At 19.2% G+C, this 23,095-nt stretch overlaps 5 protein-coding genes across 5 annotated transcripts; 1 reads left to right on the plus strand and 4 right to left on the minus strand.

The window, feature by feature from the left end:
- Positions 1–1,368: 1,368 nt before the first annotated feature.
- On the plus strand, positions 1,369–2,493 carry SRAE_X000159500 (BcDNA.GH02439; the record flags this gene model as incomplete). Its single annotated transcript, XM_024650741.1, has 4 exons — positions 1,369–1,392; positions 1,441–1,953; positions 2,003–2,269; positions 2,323–2,493. The coding sequence occupies 4 exons, from the start codon at positions 1,369–1,371 to the stop codon at positions 2,491–2,493; spliced, it is 975 nt and encodes a 324-aa protein (XP_024499062.1).
- A 385-nt stretch (positions 2,494–2,878) lies between these two features.
- Positions 2,879–5,485, minus strand: SRAE_X000159600 (Unconventional myosin-XV; the record flags this gene model as incomplete). Its single annotated transcript, XM_024650752.1, has 3 exons — positions 2,879–3,484; positions 4,505–4,840; positions 4,901–5,485. 3 exons carry the CDS (start codon positions 5,483–5,485, stop codon positions 2,879–2,881), a joined length of 1,527 nt encoding a protein of 508 aa, XP_024499063.1.
- Positions 5,486–5,757: 272 nt separating this feature from the next.
- SRAE_X000159700 (Unconventional myosin-XV) lies at positions 5,758–7,035 on the minus strand (the record flags this gene model as incomplete). Its single annotated transcript, XM_024650763.1, has 1 exon — positions 5,758–7,035. One exon carries the CDS (start codon positions 7,033–7,035, stop codon positions 5,758–5,760), a length of 1,278 nt encoding a protein of 425 aa, XP_024499064.1.
- A 1,463-nt stretch (positions 7,036–8,498) lies between these two features.
- Positions 8,499–13,300, minus strand: SRAE_X000159800 (Unconventional myosin-XV; the record flags this gene model as incomplete). The annotated part of the gene is made up of 3 exons (XM_024650774.1): positions 8,499–11,714; positions 11,764–13,179; positions 13,229–13,300. 3 exons carry the CDS (start codon positions 13,298–13,300, stop codon positions 8,499–8,501), a joined length of 4,704 nt encoding a protein of 1,567 aa, XP_024499065.1.
- Positions 13,301–14,159: 859 nt separating this feature from the next.
- On the minus strand, positions 14,160–17,008 carry SRAE_X000159900 (Major facilitator superfamily and Major facilitator superfamily domain, general substrate transporter and Major facilitator superfamily domain-containing protein; the record flags this gene model as incomplete). The annotated part of the gene is made up of 5 exons (XM_024650785.1): positions 14,160–14,323; positions 14,485–14,731; positions 14,778–15,905; positions 15,956–16,177; positions 16,223–17,008. 5 exons carry the CDS (start codon positions 17,006–17,008, stop codon positions 14,160–14,162), a joined length of 2,547 nt encoding a protein of 848 aa, XP_024499066.1.
- Positions 17,009–23,095: the final 6,087 nt, after the last annotated feature.

Consider the following 23,095-nt stretch of genomic DNA (forward strand, 5'->3'; position numbering starts at 1 on the left):
ATAAATATATATATATATATATATATGTAAAGATGATTATTACATTATGTGAGTCAAAGAAGGACGTGTATCTCAATGGGTTGAATAAACTTTTATACTAAATATTATCCTTTATATAGTATTTTAAGATAAGCTTTAAAAATTTGAATAGAAAAATATATTTAAAGTTAAAGTAAAAAGAATGTTATTTAAAAATCCTATATTTTTTTTTTTAAATTTCAAAGACTTTTGTTTATATGTTACAAATATGTTAGAGCAATAAAAGTACTTTATGTACATTCATATATATATATCTAAAAGTTACAATACAATATGCATTTATTTAAAAATATTTATTCAACTTCACTTTAGTAAATTTACTAAAATATTCTTTGTTTTATATTTAAATTGTTATACTACTAAAATATAATAAGATATTTTATATATTTTAATACTTTTTTTTTTACATGATTTTTTAAAAATTATATCTATTTAAGTAATTAGTATAATCAAATAAATATTTTTTAATTTTTATTTTATGTCATATAAAATTCCAATAAAAGTATTTAAAAAGTTTAAAAAATACTACTATTTATAACTTAAATAAAAATTGTTTATTACTTTATTTAAATCATTTATATAAATAGTATAATTCAATGTATATATTATATGGATGTATTAATTGAAGAGACCTTTTATAATAATTATCAAAACAATTTTTATTATTTACTCAAATCATTAATTTCTTATATAATATTATTTCCTGTTTTTATAGATAAAAATTTCATTTTTAAATATAAATTTTTAATCTGATAAATTTTATATCTTGTAACAAATATTATAAAATTGTTATTATTTCTTTACTTTTACAATTGTAATAAAAAGTATCAGTCAAATTTAATAATACATATTTTGTTCCGCTATCATTAATATATATAGATAAAAATTATTCAATTATTTAATATTTTCTAACGCAATGGAACTTATTAATTTTTAGTGAAAAAATTGTTATATCCTTCAATTGAGTTTTAAAATAAATTTGTTATGTACATTTAAGATGTAATATAACTAATGCGTTTCAAAAATCATCATAGTTTATATTTATTAAGAAATTTTACTTAAAAAAAAACTTTTTTTTTTAAATTAATAAAATATTCATATCTTAAAAGCAATGAGAATATCGTATTTTTCTGAATGAAAAAATTTTATGTCTATCTTATAGAAAAAAATTTATTAATCGTTTACAACTATATAATACATTATATGTCGTTTTTTTTTTTTAATTTTATGATATTAAATTATAATGGATATTAATTTTGATATATTTTTATATTTTATATTTTAAGATACAAATAAAACGTTTTTCATTATCAATTGGATTTTTCAATAATGGCTTCTTCTAATGAATGTCAAGTAAGTTTATTTATATATATATATATATATTTATAAATTTAAATTAAGGAAATAATTGTTGACGGAAAATATTGTCAATTGACTGTTTTTGTTCAAGGAGATTTGAATGAAATACATCATAAGACAACCATTTTAACTGTCCATGACATTGGTGGTAATCATAAAGATTTTATTAAATTTGTTAATCAACCATCAATGAGTTCTGTGAAAGCTAATGCAATATTTTTGCATGTTTGTGTACCAGGACAAGAAGATAATGCTCTTGATTTTGCTGGAGAATTTCCATCACTTGACCAAATAGGTGAAGATTTAGTACATGTTTTAGATAAAGTTGACATTAAAGCATGTGTCGCATTTGGTGAAGGTGCTGGAGCAAATATTATTTGTAGATTTGCCATTGCTCATCCAAATCGTTTAATTGGAGTTTGTTTACTTCATTGTACATCTACTTCAGCTGGATTAATTGAAAAAAGTAAAGATAAACTTGCTAATATGCAATTAGAATCTGGAATTATGACTCAAAGTGCTTGGGATTACATTGCTCTTCACAAATTTGGTTCTGTAAGTAGATAAAATAAAAATTATTTTAATATTTTTTTTTCATTTATAGTCTGATTGCCAAAATAAAGAGGAGTATATTGAACATTTAAAGACATCTCTTAATCCAAAGAATTTGTCAAAATATTTGTTTTCATACAGTAAAAGAACCGATCTTTCTTCAATAATAAATGCAAAAATTGGTGACATTGAAACATTACTTGTTACTGGTGCAAAAACACCACATATAGCAGCTGTTTATACTACTCATAAATCAATGAATAAAAAAAAGACAACTTTATTAGTTGTTGACGATGTTAGTGATGTTTTGACAGAAGCTGTAAGTTTATTGTATTTGATATTGAAAATATTTTATTATAAAAATTTTTTAAGCCTGATAAACTTGCACGTTCATTTATCTTACTTTGCAAAGGATGTGGCGTTTTATCTCAAGTCCCAATACCTGGTATGGAACGTCAAAGAACCTTATCATCATCAATGGAAGAAGCTGATAGACCAAGAAGATTTTCAATAACTCAACAACCAACATCTGTTGTTCAATAAGAATGCTCTCAAGTTATATTCCTATAAAATAGGCTATATTTCATTTTTCTACAATTTTTGATGCAAAGGAGTTTTGAAATATTATCTACATAAACTTCTTATCATTAATTTTTTTTTTTAATATTATTCTCATATGTTTTTTTAAGTGGTTTGAAGTTACACAATTACATGATAAGTTTTCTATCAAAAAAAAAATAAAAGAAAAAAAAAAACATTTATAAACTTTTTACCAATGAAAGAAAATTTCTTTTTTTTTTGCGTTTTTTTTTTATAAAAAGAAAAAAATATTATGGCTTATTTTTTTTGTATGATTATTTAAAAATATACGCAAATAAAATAAATTTTTTACTAATAAAATTTTTATGATAGTATTATTTAACAGTAATTAAAATTTGCAAATATATACATAATGATGTATCATCTTTGCAATGTCATCTCCAGCATCTGTTATTAACGTAATCATATTATTAAATGGCATTAAAATTGACAACTTATAATCTTGTGAATCAAAATCAGTATGGTCAATCTCATCAAAATGGATTTTTATAATAATATTTCTATTTTTTTCATCTAAAAATGTTAAACCATTTTTGTTAATTGCAAGAATACCATCCATCAATTCATTGATAGGAGTGTCATTTTTAATAACCTTTTTAACATGATAAAATGTTGCAGAAAAAAGATAATAATTTTGAAGAGTTATCAAAAATAAACTTTTAGCATGTATTGGTGTCATCTCAAAATCCCATTCATTAATTTTTTCCAAAATTCTATTTGCCCAATTGTGTAAAGTTATTTGTGAATATTTTCTAAGTATTATTGATGGTACCAATGATTCAATACAATCTGACTTGACTGTTGTAGCCATACCAATACTATCAGAATAATGTATTAATGCTCCCATTAAAGAAAAATTGCTAAGATCTTTGACAGTTAATGATTTTTTATCACAATTTATTATATATAATCCTGATATATAATCTGGCAAAATCTAAAGAATACTCAATTTTATTTTTATAAAAATATTTATTGTTTTTTCTTTGTATAAAGATAAAAATTTTTTTAATAATAACAATCAATTTTTAAATTCATAATAATATTTAATTTTAAAAAGCATTTTTTATTAAATAATTAAATTTTATCATGTTAATATAAAATAATTTTTTTATAAGTCAATAAAATTTCAAAAAACAAGTTAGCTTTTTAAAAAATATTTTTATTTTTTTTTAAAATATATACCAAAAACATCTTATATTTTTTATATTTTTCCATTGTTTTCATGGTAATATTGACTATCCGTTAATAATAATAATAATAATGTTATTAAAGATACAAAAAATTTGCTTTTGTTATATTATTAAAAAAAATAATTTATTGATGAATAAATATATTAAAAAAAATAATTATATTAATATACTTTCAAAAATTTTTATAATACCTTATTGAAAAAAAATTTTAAATGTCATGTGATAATATTTTATTATATATAAAGTATTATTTATTTATTAATAAAATGCTTTTAGTACAATATTAGCTTTATTGTTAAGTTTGATTTCATAAAATTCATTAAAATATTAAATAATATTTTATTAAACAAAATTTGTTACTATAAAAATTATTTTTTGATAGAAAAAATATGTCTTAATTTAGTTTTATAATATACTTTAAATTTAAAATTGGATCTGTCTTTTAATAAATCATAACAGTAATCTTTTGCTGTGTATAGTATTTTAAAGTTAAAGTAAAAAGAAAAAAAAATGTTATTTATAAATTTCAATGAATCTTTTAAATTTATAATTAAATGCTTGTCAAAGTCACGTTTTAAAATTTGTAAAGTAAAATTAGATATATTTTTTATTAAACATCTATCCTTATTTTTATTAAAAGTCTTTTTTTTTCTTAATATTTCAATGACATATTTTAACATAATAAAATAATATTATGAATTTGAGAATAATATTTTTAAAATACAAATTAAATACTATTTTTTTTAAAAATATAAATAACTAACCTGATAAAACATTGCGTCAATAAAAAGATTATTATCAAATCTTAATGGAGAAATCCATACAAATCTTTTTAATACAAGCATTATTTTTTTCTTTTCCAGAGTCATTTTTGTTGTAATATCTAATATATATTGATTGTTTGAAATTATTTTCATATTATTTTCATTTTCAATAAGATAACATAAACTAAATTCTTGTTGTTCATTTATTGAATATATATTCATTTCACGACAAATATGTTTTATAAGATCCTCAGCAACAGTACTAATAATTGTATTAATAAACATTTTATGTCCACCAGGAAGAAGATATGGTTGTCTTTTAACATATTTTCCTTTCTAAAAAAAATATATATATATAAATTAAATTAAAAGAATTCATATAAAAAATTAACATACGGTTATAGCTTCAACTTCACTTGCTGATAATAATAATTGTCTTCCACCATATTTAAATGTTTGTTCCAAATTTTTTAGACAAGTCTTTGCTGTTTGATGACAACTTCTATTTTTATCAAAAGCAACAATTTTTATATAATTTAACAAATATGGTTTAAGAATATCAGAAGGAGTAAAATATGATGTTATAATTGTAAATAATCTCCATCCTTTTAATAAACTATCTTCAACTTTACTAGTATTATTTGTTAATTGTTTCATCATTTGACAATAAATTTCATCATGTAATGGTGGATTTTCTTTACATATTGTTAATAATTCATAAACACAATCAGTTATTGTTTGATTTTTCTTTAAATTTTCATCTCCCATATATCTCATTATACACATAAAACTATCAACACTTTTTTTTTGTAATTCATTATCATTTAATAAAAGTAAAGAATTTGTAATTGGTTTAGAAGAATATTTTATTAAATTTGATATATCCTTCCATGTCCAATCTTTATCTTTTTTTTTAAATAATGTTCCAATTTCAGTTCCACGTTTTTGTTTTTGAAAATAATTAATAGCAAATTCTGCCATTGAAAATGTTTCTATATTTGATTCATATATAGCATCATTTTCATCAAGCTAAATAAATGTTTTAAATAAAATATTAAAAAAATATATAAAATTTTACTAAATTTTTTTATTAAAATGCAATTTTTCTTTAACATTTTTAAACGTTTTTTGTAATAAAACAAATTTTATAAATGATTTTTAATAGAAAATATTTTTTTTTCTTTTTTTTAACAATTTTTTTTTATAAATATCCTTTAAATTGGATAATATTAAAGAAGAATGGTTTATATGATTCAGATATATGGCTGACGAGGATAAGATTGAACATTATTATCTTTAAAATTTTCATGCATATTAATATTTTGTGAATGTTCAAAATTTGGTGGTCCATACATTCTTTGTGGTGGAGGACATGGTTCAACTGTCCATAGTGGCCATTTAAATGTAAAACAACAACAATTTACTTTATAATGTTTTTGTCTTCTTATTGGTCTACCATCTTTATCATATCCTATTATCTCATTTTGATCAAAATATCCATTATTTGCGGCTGTACCTGATGAAGCCCATCTACTTTGACGTTTCATAGATTGTGATTTACTTTGTCTACTACCAATTTTAGTTGATTTATTTGAAATTTGTTTATTTCTATCTTGTTGAGATGTTACTACCATATTTGATGGTCCATATGGAAGAGATTGTTGATCATACTTCCTTACTTCACCATTTTTTGTTCCATAAGATGATTCATGATAATTATCATAACGATTATTACTATGATAGTAATGTCCTCCGCCACCTATTCCAGAATTAGAATATTGATAATTTGGCAAAGGTCCAGATTGTTGTCTACTACTACTAAATGTTTTACCATCTTCAATATATTTTCTACTAGGTTGTCTTATAGTACCAGAATTAAAAGGAGGATAATCATTTGGAGGATAGTAGTATGCTTGATCTCTATTATATCTCATACCATTTGTTGGTATGGCAGACATACTTCTTGACATTTTAACTTGTTTATCATATACTTCCTCAATATTTCCTGTATCACGACCATGATATCCATAATCATTATTTTTATTATAAATATCAGTACCACCAAATTCATCAAAATGTCTTTTAGGTGAGTAATCTTGTGATTTTAAAGGTTGTGACTTATAATGATTATTTCTAGCATCAAAAGAACTATTAAATCCTCCTTTATCATAAAAATTTCTGGATGGATAATAATCAGGATGTGGTCCTGGTATTCCAGTTGAAGTTACTCTTCTAGGAAGTGTTGAAAATTGAGATGGAAACATTTTTCTATCATGATAATAATTTTCATGTTGTTGATTAAAATTTTGTGAATTATCTCTTGAGTGGAAATAATTTTCATGACGAAACGGGAAATCATTTCTTTCATATGAATTTGAACGTTGTTTTAAACCATCTCTTTTTTTTGTAGAATAATAATCATCATCATTGGATGGTTGAGAAATTATTTCTGGTTTTTTAAACTCTGTATTTAAATCTGATGGAGGATGTTCAACGATTTTTATGTTATGTTGAATTGTATGTGAACCCATCACTACTTCTTCTTTTTTTATATATCAAACAATAGAAAATTTATTTTTAAAAATATCAATGCACTTTAAAACCTAATAATGTTTGTTTTATTTTTTTTTTTTTATTAATATTTAAATTTTATATAAAATAATATAAACGAATAGGTATCGCGAATTTAAAAATTTATGTAAATACTTTTAGTTATGGTTGCATGAATTAGTAATAAATAAAGATATCAATGAATTGGATAATTTTTATTTTATGATAAAAATAAAAGAATATAATTAAATATAAGGAAATATGTTTTTAAATAATTATTAATTTAAATAAATATCATCTAATGGTTTAATAAAATATTTATTAAATAAATATATATATATATATTTATTAAAACATCTTATAATAATACTAACTATAATAGGAAAACGATGTTTAAATGAAAAATTATCATTAAAAATACAAAGTTATTTTAAGCTACAAAGCAATGTCTTATAATTTTTGAACCAGATCAAATTCTGTATAGATCATTTAGTAAATGTGGAAATTAATGAGAATATATATATATATATATATATATAATAGTTTTAGTATAGTTATAACAGCAAAAAAACAAAGTATGATTACAAAAATTTTTAATTACCTATTAAAGAAATGTTAAAATATATTTTAATAAAAATAATCAATTTGTTATTTTTGTTTTATATACACTTACATAATAAAATTATTCTAATAATTTTTGTTTAAACTAACATACCAAATAAATACAAAATTAAGCCATTTTTTCTTTTTTTTTTTCTTTTTGAAATTAATACAACTATTTATTATGTCAATACATTCATAAATACAAAAAATAACAGGTTTTTAGGATTTTTTACCTATACACTTTATTATTCATTAGTATATATTATATATTTATAAAAATTCGGAGAATGTAGGTCTTTAACCTTACTAAGATAAACTTACAACATCATTAATTTTAATAAAGATATTTTATTTTAACAAAAATTAATATATTTAAAAATAAAACAAAATAGAGACAGTGATGAAACTCTTTTAATCATACGTAAATAATTAATAAATGGTATATCTTTTTTTTGCGTAAGACACATTAAAATACCATTACTTTACAACATTGTAATAAATAAACTTTTTAGTACAAATAAAAATATAGTTTTATTCGTTAATTATTAATAAAAAATTTTTTATCTTTATATATTAATAAAGTCCTTATATAAAATAATGTTATAAATAATTTAATAATACTATTTTTTTGAATAGTTTAAAATAATTTTTTTATTTATATAGTATAACAAATATTTTTGTAATATTAGGATAATTATTTTCATTTATTAAAAAATTTAATGTTATTAAAATGAATTTGGGTATAAAAAAAAACATCATTAAATCATAAAGAAAGATTGCATTTTATAATAAATATAATTAAAATATCTTTTTTAAAAAATTTTGGTTTATGTAATTACTTTTATATGTTTAAAAATGAAAAACTTACTTGTTGGTGATCAAAATAAGGCGTTACATAGAAGCCATCCTCTGTTAATGTCATTGAGACATAGTCTGTTGAAAACCAACCTACAGAGTTATTACACTTACCAAATAACCATCCATTTCTATAATTTGGTATAGTACTTTTATGATAATAATTATCATTTATTACTTGAATTTGATCACCTTTATTAAATGATAATAATTCAATATTATTACTTAAAAATGGTGCAATAGCATGAAGGTATATTGGTTTCTCAAGGATAGGATTTAAAAATTTATTTATAATGCTTTTGATTTCTTCACTTTTTTCTAATGTTAAAAATTTAAAATGTGAATTATTATATAAATAGATATAAAAAATATTTTCATCTTCAAGATATGTATCACAAATTTCATCATAAAAAATAGTATCAATAATGGTATATGGATTTGTTCTTGAATTTAAATCAACTTCCACAACATAGACACTTTTTTCTGATAATCTAAGTTGACATTTTTGAAAATTATCATCATTAATTTTTGTTACAAAAAATATTTTGCTAAAGTATAATGGCCATCCACGAGCACAATTAACAATATCATCTTTTACTTTCAAAGGTATTTTTTCAGGTTCATTAATATCATATAAAGATATTTTGTTGTATCTTAATATTTTATTTATACTATCTCTTTCTTTTTTTTCAATACGATATGGATTATTTTCTTTGCAATCATTAATTATTTGAAGATAAATCAAATCAATTTCATACTTATCTGGTATTTCATGAGGATAAAATAATTCTTTTCTTAATGTTATATTATATAAATTTGATGATATAACTATTGCATCCTTTGATTTTATATTTTCTGATGTTTTTATTTTTATATTATTACCACATATTGATGATTCTACTTCTCCTAAACATATTAATTTTTTAAGTTCCATATTATTTATAGGCATACTTGAATTATTATTAGTATTATTTGTATCATAATGTAAAGTATTCTGTGATTTTGACATATTATTCAATGATGAAGATGTTTCTAAATCATAAAAACCTTCATAATGTTCTTTATAAGGTATATAAGTATATTCTTCATTATTATTTTCTTTAATCAAACCACCTTGAATATTTTTTATTAATGTTTTCTCAATTGATGATTTTATTAAATTATTATCTTTATTCTCTGAAATTGCATCTTGAAATATATTGTCAATCATATCTTGAACATCATCATCAACTTCCATAATAGGCATGTATCTTAATGAAGAGTAAATTTCTTTTTCTGTTGATTTTTTTGGAACATTAAAATATTCCATATCATTACCATTTTCATCAAATTTTGAAAAAGATTCATTATTTTCTTCTATTAATTGATTGACAGATAAATTAATATCACTATTATTATTATTGTCATCAAAAGTTTTTTCTCTCTCATTTCCAGTATTTTTTGATAAGTCATTTGAATCAAATATATATATTCTTCTTAATGTTCTTGGTGATAATATTAAATCATTGGTTTTTAAAACTTGCTTTATATTATTATCATTTGTCTGCTCATTTATAATAACCTTATTTTTTTTATCTACTAATTGTTCTTCCAAACTATTTAATGATTCTTTTTCATTTTTTAAACGTTTAATATTTGTTGGATAGGTAAATTTTACCTCTTTAATAATGTCAATCATTCCATTTTCTATCATATAAATAATATCAAAAAGATAATCTTTCTCTTCTAGTTTTATTAGTAATTTGTTTTTTACTATTTCCATATCAATATTCCATCCATTAATATTACATAAATTTACTTTTTCTAAACAACATTTAATGATTTCTTTTATTGTACTTAAACTATCAATTTGTACTGATATTACGAATATCTTATTAATATTAATTTTAATACACAATGGTTGTTTTTTGGTAAATGCAATCATTTCATATGTTGTAATAGATGGATACTTTCGACAAAAAGATTGTTGTTGACTTATTGATAAATGACGATAAAATGTTTCATTAAGTAATATTTGTATAGATTGTTTTTGTGAAATAAAATAATCTTTTAAAACAGAAAAAAGAATATTTGATGGTAAAAATGAATTTAATATAACAAGAAATAATATCAATATTCTATCATTTTCTTTTTTTGAAACATTATTATAAGTTTGATTAAGTAATTGTATATAAATTTCATCTCTTAATTTTGTATTATTTATACCAATTTCAGTTATACTATTAATTAATGTAGTATCATTATCTTCTGAAAGAATATATTCAAGAATTAATTTAAATATTTTTAGTGATTCACAATAATCATTTTCATTATCTTTTTCTAAAAATGGTGAAATTATTGCTTCTCTTTTTACTCCAAGTTGATGATATTTAATATATTTTTTGGCAAAATCTTCAATTGGTATTTGATTAATTGGAAAAATGTCTTGCGTATTTGGAATTTTTACATAATCTTCCTCAAACTCTAATTTTGTCTTTTCATTATCTTTAACTGTTTTACAATTAGTATTTTTATTTACTGATTTAATTAAATATTTATAAGCATTATTTTTATTTAAAACATTTTCATTAATCAATTTTTGTTCTATTTGATTTTTTAATTTTTCTGCAACTTTTTTTCCTTTCCATCTTCTAAAATATGACTGAATTTTTATGGCTGCTTTTCTTTTTAACAGAAAATTTCTTCTTTCAATCTGACTTCTAAATAATGCTTGAATTTTTATTATACATTTAAGTTTATGTTCATATGTTTTCCATTCAATATTTTTGGCTAAATTTTCAGTTAGATAAACTTTTTTATCTAATATTATATAATCATTTCTAAATTTAATATGTTGATTATTTAAAATAGTCATTATATTTTGAATATCATTATCCTTTTCAATACAATTAATAGGTATTAAAATATGAAAAAGTTTTAAAAATTGTGATATATTGTATTTATGATTAAAATTGTTTGTTTCAAGTTTTAATAAATCAAGTAAACCTTGAGATTTTAATTGTTTTGTGATTAAATTTGAATCAAATTCAACTGAATTTTTTTGTAATGATGTTTTTAAACAGCATACAAAAATCATCTCTGTATGTGTTAACTTAGAAATAACATCTTTATTTAATGAATTAACTACTTCTGTTGCCATAAATTTGCTATGAAAACGTTCTTCTTTGTCAGCATTTTTAACACCAAACATAGATATAATTGTCTAAAAGTTAATTTTTATGTTAAAAAAAAATATTTATTTTTATACTTACAGAATTTTGTGATTTTAAAAAGCTTTCCTCAATTCCATTGAAATTTATTCTTCTATTTTGAAGTAAAAAATCTGATACATTATAATATTGTACTCCAAAAAAATGTTTTATTCCAAATTCTAGTGATTTATTTGATCTAGAATTTAAATAACAATTTTGATCAATAAAATTTAAATCAAATTTCTTAATTAATGTTGACGTTGATGTTAATGGAAAAACACATTCATCATTAAGTGTGCCTAATAAATTTTTTTTACCATTTATCAAAAGATGTAAACAACTTTCATTTGTTTTTTTAGTCAAAGTAATATTTTTTTCTATTTTACCATTATTCAAGTAATATCCTATATATTTTGATAAAAATAAATTCATATGTATTTCATTTGTTATATTTGTACAAAATTCATCATATTCATTATAATTAGATGATGTATAACCTTTATAATCAAATAAATATATACTTGAATCACCTTTATTTTCATAAATATTTTGAATTCTCATTAAGACCCAGTCAATTAACTTTGTATATAACATTTCAATTAATTGATCACGTAAATGTAAAGCCTTCTCAATGCTATTATCATAATTTTTATAATGAAAAATATTAAGTATCACTATATTTGGTATTTCTAATAATGTTGATATTTTTAAAAGTTCAGGCTTTTGTAAAATTTTAACAATTTTATCATTAGAATTTGTATCAACATAAAATGAAATATTTCCAATATTAAGAATAGCACAAATAACACATAAAAATGTTTCGAAATGTTCTTCAGTAAAACCTAATATTTTAATCATACAATATTTTAATTTATTAAATTGATTTTTGCAATATTCTTTTTCTTCATTGTTCAACTTTATTTCATTTAAAAGGAAAAAATTTCTATTTTGTAAACCAAATTTTTCTCTATTATTTTCTTCTATACCATAAAAAACAGTATAAAATATATTAAAATTTTTTGTATTTCTATTAAAACATATTAATTTATTATATCCATTTGAAAATATTCTGTTAAATTCAATTCCATTTATCTTATTTATGGAGACATTAACTTTATATAATAAAGGAATTTCTGTGATATCATCAATACAACATAAATTTTTTACCATAACATTGATACTATCAATTATATCACAATTAAAATTTTTATTTTTATTGAATGAAGATTTTGCAAAATATTCAAGACATTTATATAAATTATAAGTTTTGCCACTTTGTGAACCACCATTAAAAATTATAGAAACATTTTTATTCATAATAAATGTTCTTATCAATGCAGTTTTTGCAATATCATAAATATGAGGAGGTAAATTTGTTACACAGTTTTCTTTATCATATAAATTTATTTGTAAATTATGATTCTTCTTACTTAAATTTTGTGTTTTTAAATAATATAAAAAATTACTTTGTAAAATCTACATAAAAAAAAATTATTAAAATTATAATTTATGTTATTAAACTTACATAATTTTCATTGTTGTTATAAGTTTCTTTTAACAGAGAAATAAGTTGATTTTGTTTATCAATTTTTAACATATTAGTTTTGATAACTTTAATCTATTAAATTATGATTGATACCTATAAACATATTTAATTTAAATTTAATAATACTATTATTAATAAATGTTAAACGAACACATTAAAATGAACTCAATGAATAAAGGTTTGACTTGTAAATTTAATATTATAGAGATTTACGTCAAAATAAACTTATTTGGGTCACTTTCTGACCTTATCACTTATCCATAGTTTAAGATTGTTAATTAAATATATGCCATGTTTTTATAACAATACTATATCTTCTAAGAACAATGTTATTATATAAATATAAATAAAAGTCTATTTTGATAACATTTACTGCAATTCTTATATTTTAAAAATTTATTTAAATTTATTTGTAGAACAATTAATTGTTAATTGGCATACTTTTTTTAAAATCATGAAAAAAAAAAGAATTTTAAAAATAATGTTAAAAAAAAATTTATTATAAACTTTAAAAAAAAATACAATTAACCTATAAATAATAATTGGTAATTTTTATAAGTAATTTAAAAATAAAAAAAAATGTTTATTCTTTATATTTTAGTAATATAAAACCCGAATAATACTCTATAAAAGGCATATTTCTAAAATATTTAATAAAAAAAAAAATTTTTTTTTCAAACTATAAAAAAAATATTTAATTTTTGTAAATAATTGGTTTAAGTTGATATAAATTGAAAAAAAAATAAATTAATTAATATAAAATAAAAATATTAATGAGTTTAATGTTATATAAATATTGAAATTAATTAGAAAAAAATTTCTTTTTATGTTGCATTATAACATCCGTAAATTTTTTTTCTTTTTTATATATTCATCATTAATTTCTTTTTATGTATAATTATTATTTTTCTTATTCAACAATCAAAGGATCTGCGAAATGAGTTTTCTTACTATTCCTTGCGTTCTTCCTTTTTATGTAATATAATGACAATACAATTAACCCGGATAAAATTATGCCGCAACTACCAATATAAAAAATTATTTGATATGATCCTGTTTGATCATACATTAATCCTGTAAAAAGTTATATGAAAAAGGATTCATTTAAATCTAGTTTAAATTAATTCTAAAATTATTTATATTTATTTTTATAAATATATATTTATATTTATTAAAAATATATTATATATATAAATTAAAATTAAAAAAATAATTAAAGAATATTGTATACTTACCCACAAAACTTGGACCAATAAAATTACCGAATCCTTGAGCTAAATTTAAGAGACCATATCCACTTTGAAAACAATGAAATGATAGTAAATCAACAGTTAAAACCGATGCTAAAACATAATTAGCACTTATAAAACCACCAAATAATGAACCATATATTAATAAACAGATATAATTTGGTGAAGATGGAGCAAAAAGTACTGCAACACCAGCTGCAACAACAAATAGTCCATAAATTTGTAAAACTTTCTATAAAAAAAATTATTTACTAAAAAAATATATAAATATAACATACATTTCTTGTATATTTCCAATCTGAAATCATTCCAAGTAATAACATAAAAACCATATTAAAAAATCCAATAGACGATATAAGAAAACTTGATTGATTTTCTGTAACACCTAATGTATCAACTGCATATTCTGGTAAATTGACATATGGAATATCAAAAAACATATATAGTATAAATACACTTAACAAAAAAATTCTAAATTGAGTTATTTGAAGAAGTTCCCAATTTTCAATTGCTGTATCTTTAAAAAACTCATATATTCTTTTAATTTTTAATACACCTTTTTGATATTTTCTTCTTCTTCTAAAGTAAATATTTGGAGCTGATGGTACACGATCAATTCTAAAGGCATCTTGATATGATAATCTATTAAAACGATGACCACAAGCAATCATTGCATTTGTAGCTGGTACTCTACCATGAGTAGATGTTAATGTAGCTGATATTAATGATGTTAACCTTGTTTTTTCTAATTTTTGATTACTATGAGCCATTAGAAAAGCATCTCTTGGAGACATAATATCATTTGTATCATCTGGTGGTAAAAGTGACATTCTTTCTTTAAAATCATTGTTTTTTGCTTTTTTTAATACTGGAGATGATTCAGATTCAAAGAGAGATTTTCCTTTACTTGATTCTCCATCTAATGATACATTTGAACAATTCTCAGATGATTCTGTTGTTGATAATGAAGAAGAACCATCTAATGTTAGACCAAAATCTTCATCAGAATCATATGAATATAAATCAAGAGCATTTAATGAATGGGTTAATGGAGTAACTTGTTTTGGATGATGTTTACCATTATATAATGATCCACATTCCAAGGATAAATGATTTAAATTATGATTGTTTTCTATTTCAATAAATGTTGACTCTATTCTTTTTATAACATCAGTTTCCCTTTCAGAATCTGTCATAAATTTTTTTTTACTTGTAAAGTAACCATAACTTTTACTTCTTATTGGTGGTAAATCTTTACAAACAGACGGATTTTTATCATCTATATTTTTTAAATGTTGATTACTTAACGAATATTCCATTTTTTTTAATCGCATTTGTATATGAGTTGGAATTTCAGGAAGGGATTGTGCCAATCGACAATTTAAATAAGTATAATTGTTAAATGGCTAAAATAAAAAATTAATTATTTTTATGTTAAATAAAAAAAAAAACATACAGATTTTGCGATATGATTAGAATATAAACCTTGATTAAGCTTATTCTTTTTTTCCATTCTTAATCTATTCTTTTCCATTCTTTTAAAAAATTTTTTTTCTTTATATTCTTGTGTATCTTGAGGCCATGAAACATCTCTCATAATAAGACCACAAAATACTAATCCAAGAAGCCAAACACCTTGAAATAGTAAAAATTTAGACCAACCAAATGTTGATAATAACTAAAAAAAATATATTTTTTTTAAAATTTATTTTATAAAACTTACATATTCCATAACAGGTGGATTAATTATAGTACCTGCACCTGTACCACAACATGCTATAGCTGTTGCTAGTGCCCGTCTTTTTTCAAAATAATATGTAACAATAACAATTGCTGTATTAAAACAAAGGCATAAACCTGAACCACCAATAATACCATAAGTTATTGTAAATGTTGCAATGTCATTACAAAAATAAGAAAGAAATACACCAATTGAAGCTATTAAACCACCAGCAATAGTAACATTACGACAATCATATACATCCGTAACAACAGCAGCAATTGGTCCACCAAGTAATGGTATTGATAAAAATACTGATCCGGGAATTGATGCCAAAAATTTAGATGCATGAAAATGTGTTTGAAGTTCTGGAAACATTACACCAAAACTAAAAGATATTCCATCACAAATAAAATGTATTAAAAATGATGAAAAAACAATAACCCATCCATAACCACCATCTAATGCTTCAGGTTCTTGTGTTGAAGAAGAAGATGTTGTTATTGAAGATTCAGATATTGTATAATTTTCTTCATTAAAAGCAACAGTTTTTTTATTTTTTGATAAAAATGATGAATTTAACAATGTTTGTGAATTTTGTCTATTTCCTTTCAGCCATTTTGCTATAGCAAACATATGTTTTTTTTTCTTTGTTCTTTTTTTAAAATTAATCTCTTGATTACTATCCTTTTGTGACTTCTTTGAACTACTAGAACTTGTCTTGATTGTTGTATGATCCTTATCAACAAAAATTGATTTATCACTTTGTGATTTAAATGTTTCATTCATTTTATCTCTATAAAAATAAAATATAAATATGTTTAAAAACAATCTTTTTAAATATTTCGTTAAAAAGATATTTTAAATAAAAAAAATCAAATTATGTTTTCAACATAAAGTAAATACTTTCCGTCACATTTTAAATAAAAAAAAAATTATAATATATTTGATAAGTATTAACGTAAATTTTTTTTGTTATAAATCTTTTTAAAAAAAAAATGTTTCATACTTACTGTATAAGTTTTTGAAATTCAAAATTTCATGATTTAACTTTTATATATTTTAATTAAAAAAATATCTCATTACTGTTCTTTTATAAAAAAAAAAAAATTTTTTTATAATAAAAAATATGAAAAATATTTTACAAAATAATTTTAAAAATAGAAGAATATAAAAAAAAAATTTATAAGCCGGTGTAAAATTTGAACATTGTTTTTTTTATAATTTAAAGTATATTTAAAATTAAAAATTTTTGTCACACCTTTTTTTTAAAAAAATATAAAATAACATTTTTAGAAATCTTAGAAATGATAATATATTTATGTTTATACCTTTCAAATTTATATATATATATGAATTTTATATTTTGTAGTCTCTAACAGATGTTAGAATAAAATGATATGTTATTAAAAATGATTAAAGCAATGAAAAGTATATGAGTTTTTTTAGTAAAAAGGAAAGCTTATAAATACTAACATTTTTTTTTTCTTTTTAAATTGGAATATTATCAATTTTTTATATTGCTAATTTTAAATAAGATAATAATTGTTACATGGAAATTATCTTTATTAATGTTAATAATTTAAAATCTAAGTTAAACATTTTTTAAAAGTAATAAAATGTTAAAATTTTTATGTTAATATCATGTTTGTTCTGTGAAAGAAGATTAAAAGTTGTCTAGTTGAAAAATTCGATAAGATGTTTTAGTCATCTTAAAGTAATTTTATAAAAAAAAAAAATATTTATGAAAAAGTATTGTTAAAAAGTATAAACATTAAAAACATATATCAGGACAAAAAAATATTTCAATAAATAAGATAGATACATTCTTTATTTTGTAGTGTCAATTTATTATCATAAAAAAAATTTTTCCATTTTGTTTGAAAAAACACTTTTGAAATATTGAAAAAAAAAAGTATGCTTCTAAAATTTGATTTAACAATACTATTATTTCCTTAATTTTTATTTCAGTAAGGTATTTAAAAAAAGTTACCAAAATAAGTCAATTGATAATCGAAAAAAGAAACATATTTACAAATTTGCCTTAATATACATATTTAAAAAAACATACAACTCATTTTTTGATAATTTCTTACATATATATAAAAAAATCTTAAATGTTGCTATAAAATTTTTTTTTAAAAAAAACATTCATATTTTTTAAAACATAAATTATTTGGAAACAAACATTTTTAAATATATTATAAATTTAATAAATTATTGTAATACCTTAATATTGAAAAAAAAAAGTATTAAAGAAAAAATTATATTTATATAACCAACGTTTTTAAATTTTAAATTTATAATTTCAAACCATTGTTATTTAAAAATAATTTGACATAATGTATGTTCAACTTTTTACTTATATTTGATTTTATTTTTGTTTTTAGATTAACTTTTGATTTTATTAACAAAGAAAATAAGTTGCCTGAATAATTAAACACATTTGCCAAAAAAAATATGTGTTATTGGTTAATTTTTAATATGTATTATATAAAGTTAAATAAATAAGGATTATCAAAAAAATAAGAACATTTAAATATAAATACAAACTATTTTATCATATATAAATGATTTTTATTTGTCAAAAAAAAATTTTTTTTTCCATTTAATGTTCTTATATCTTCATTTTAAAACGATGAAAATTTCTACTTACACATATTACTTAATGATAAATCAACTAACATAAGAATGAAACGTATTATTTGTCTCATTGATTATTATAAATATAAGCTTTTGCTTTAAGATAACTTAAAACATTGAAATTTTCCAATATTTTATTTATGATAAAAATTAACAAAATAAAAAATATATATATTTAAAATAAAAAAATAATCATTTATATAATAAGTTAAAATTTGTAAAATTAAATATTATTTTCAAATGATTTTTCTATCATTCATAATTAAATAGTAAAATAAAATATTGTTTTAGATAAACTGATTAATAAATGTAAATAACAATTAATGGCACTTTTTTCTTAATGTTATTCTAAAAAATTTATACTTTAAATTTTTTTTATATCATTATCTTATAATATTATATTGCAAACAATCATAGAAAGAAAAAAAAAATTTGATATTTATCTATTAATCATAAATATTTAAATATGAAAAGTTAATCGTTATTAAAAAGATAGAATAAAATAAAATAGTTTATTTGGTAGCAAAAAGAGTTAATAATATAAAAGGAATTTGTAATAAATAAACAAATAGAAAATAGTAATTTTATCTTTGATAGAAAAGTTAAAAAAAATAAATAAATCTCAATAGGGTAAGTATAAAATATTGGATGGTCTTAAGAAGATATTGTTTGAATTATCTTTTATACAAGTACCACTCGTTATTATTATATATTATAAAGCCGTACTTTAAAAGTAGTTATGTTGATGTAACGCCTAATATAGATTACAGTTATAACCTATATCATAATTATAATAATTTTTAATTTAATATAAAAAATTTTAATATGTTTGATGTCGTAGATAATCAAATAACTCTAATTAAGTACAAATATGTTTTAGTCACTTTTTAAGACATTTTTTTAGGTAAAGGTAATTTTATAGTAATTGGTCCTAAAGTGAAAAAGCAATTTACTGTATTTGAATAACATACATTTATATATTAATAAAAATATTAATGAGATATATAATTTTATAGTAAAATATTTAATAAATATGTTAATTTTGTAACATAATTAAAATTAATATATATAACAATTAACATTACATTTCAAAAATAAATATTTCATTATAACAAATTGTAAAATAAATTATACAAAAAATAAACTATAAATAGAATAAAGTAAAAATATAATTCGTCTTTTTGTAAAAAGTAAATATAAGCATTAAAGTTAATAGTAAAAATAAAATGAATAACTCACTAAATTATTAGATTTAAATTATTAAAAAATTATAAACTATCATTTGTCAACATTTTTTTTTATGTCCAAATAAAACAAGTACAAATTTTACTTTAATTTTTAGAATACTTTAATAATCAAATATTTTTATATATATATAAAATAGTTTCAACCAAAATAAATTATTACTTATCCAAACTAAGCAATTTATTTTATCACAAAAAAAAAGAAAAAATATATTTAAAAAATTTATATTTATTTACAGATAGTTTACATAAAACATATTTTTAAATCTTTCTTTTAACATAAAAAAAAAAAATAATAATAATATGGAGCATTTCAAGTATTAACAACACAATTGATAAAAATAATTTTACATAAAAATTTATGATATTTTTTTAAAAAGTTTAATTATTTTTTAACATACTAGTATGTAAAAATAAATTTTATGGTTTTGTTAAAAATTGAATTTAGATAAACGAAAATAATTTTAAAAGATTAGAAACATTTTATTTTCTTCCTAATACTAGTTAAAGTGACGTTTATAAATATTATAGGAAACAAAAATTTTATGGTAATAGAGATGTTGTTATGTTATTATATTTAAAAACTTATACCTAAGATAGAGAATTTTAAACAAAATGTAATGTAAAGCCATAAAGTATTAAAAATCTTAGATAAACATAAAGATTAAAAAAAAGTGTAACTTATTTGTATGATTTATTAAATTTTTTTTAATAAACTAAATATATATATATACATGTGTATAATTATTAATAAAATATTGGAAATAAAGAATGATACATTATATAAAATTTTGTATAGTATAAAATATAAAAAAAAGTATAATAAAATTTAAAAAGTTTAAAATTTAGTTATAATATATTATATTGAATGCTTACGTTTACCTAAGATATTTATTTTATGAGTTGTAAAAAATTTTTTTAGAAGATAAATAATAGAATTAAGTTATAATAAAATTGTTTATTATATAAAAATATTTTTTTTCTTACAATATATGTTATATATTCATGATTGTTTCTATATTAACAATACATCTTATAATACAAAACAATATATTATATATAAAATATTTTATATGAAATATATATTTCTAATGACTTTAAAGATACAAAGAAAATAATTGAATCGTTTATGATACTTAATAAAAATTAAATTAACTTTTATAAATTTAAATAGATTTAAAGACTAAAGAATTAAGAAATTTTTTTTTAAATTAAAGATATTTTTAGAGAAATGTTCAAGTTTATATGTATAGAAAAATTTATTACTGTTTACTTCAAATTTTAACATACTTATAATAAAAAAATTAACTTATAAGAAACGCATTGAAGTGATATATGTAAATATAAGTAGGTATGAAGAAATATTAAAAATTTATAAAAGTATAAAATAATCAGAAAATTGAAAAAAACATATATATAAATATACATTCTCAAGGTATAATAATGGAATATGTACTTTAAAAATTTTTTTTATTCATTTTTTTTTAATGAATAATAATCGTAAGTATAATTTAAAAAAAAATGATATTAACAATAAATTTTCTGTAATAATATATTTTAATTTGTGTCAAGAAAAACCAAAAAAATATATATACCATCATTTATGAATGAAAATTTTAATTTATAAAGTTCATTTTTTAGATTCATTCTTATTACGTAATTTAAATTTAAAATAAAATGTAATAAATATATGGAAAAAGTATATTTATAAATAAAAAAGTAATATTATGAAACAAAAGAATAAAATAATATTTTGAATATTCTATTAATTATTATAACATATCAAATAAAAAAAAAGTATTCACATCATGTAAAAGAATTTTAAAAACATTTAAATGTTTACTATAACATATTAAATATTTAATATAAAAAAAAAGTTTTCTGATGAGAATAATTATACATTGTTTTAGTATTTTCTTTTGATTTCAAAATCATATAATATGTAATAAAATATTTATTATTCATTAAGTGAAATATAATTAATATAGGATAAATATAATTGAAATAGTGTATATGTGCATGATTAACTAATATATGATTAAATTTTGAGATTATTTTCTCACTCTTTTGAGAAACAAATTAACTTTTTTTCTTGTAATTCATTATAGCGTTTCTTTTTTTTACTATGTGAACAAAAATTATTTATATTACAACTAAATGAACATGATAATACTATAATCTTCAAAATAAAAAGATAATATACAAAAATTGATTGACTAAAAAAATTTTTTTTAATTGAATAAGCGTAATCAAGATATTATTTTATCAAAATTTAATAGTAATTATCACAAATTGTTATATTTTTTCAATTAAAAATATCAGTTACGTTTTATAGGTGGAAAAAAAAATAACAGGTAAAGTAATTTGCTAGTAAAGGCAAATAAAAAATAAAAGAAAATTTAAAAAAATAATGGAAAGTAATTTTTACACATTTCACATAAGAATAATTTATCCAACAAGATGTTTATAATATTTAACATACATAATATTATTGATAATCACATTGATTAAGTATTCTATCAACTAATATTATTCAACATTACCTTTTCATTTGAATTTTATAAACATTTAGATGTTTAATTTTTAAATTCATACATAATTATTACTTTTAACTCCAAAATAAATATTGTTAATTTTACAGAACTTTTATAAAATAAAATAAAATACAAATAGTTTTTTTTATAATCTTATTTTACTCCACTACATTACTATCAAAATCACACCTAATATCAAGAATATTTTAATAATATTAATTCTCATTGATATCAAAATATTTTTTTCTTAACATTATTTTAATAAATATAGATTGAAAAAATAAAAATTAATAAAAAATAAATACATTTAAATTGTTATCATTTTTATCAAAACATTAAAAAAAATATAATGACCATTTAAATTATATTTATTAATCAAAAACAAATTTTTATTACTTTATATATAAAAAAATTTTTAATTACATTAATTTGTTTATCTTAATAAAAAATTTGAT

This window comes from Strongyloides ratti, scaffold srae_chrx_scaffold0000002, assembly GCF_001040885.1.
Source record: "Strongyloides ratti genome assembly S_ratti_ED321, scaffold srae_chrx_scaffold0000002".
NCBI lineage: Eukaryota > Metazoa > Nematoda > Chromadorea > Rhabditida > Strongyloididae > Strongyloides > Strongyloides ratti.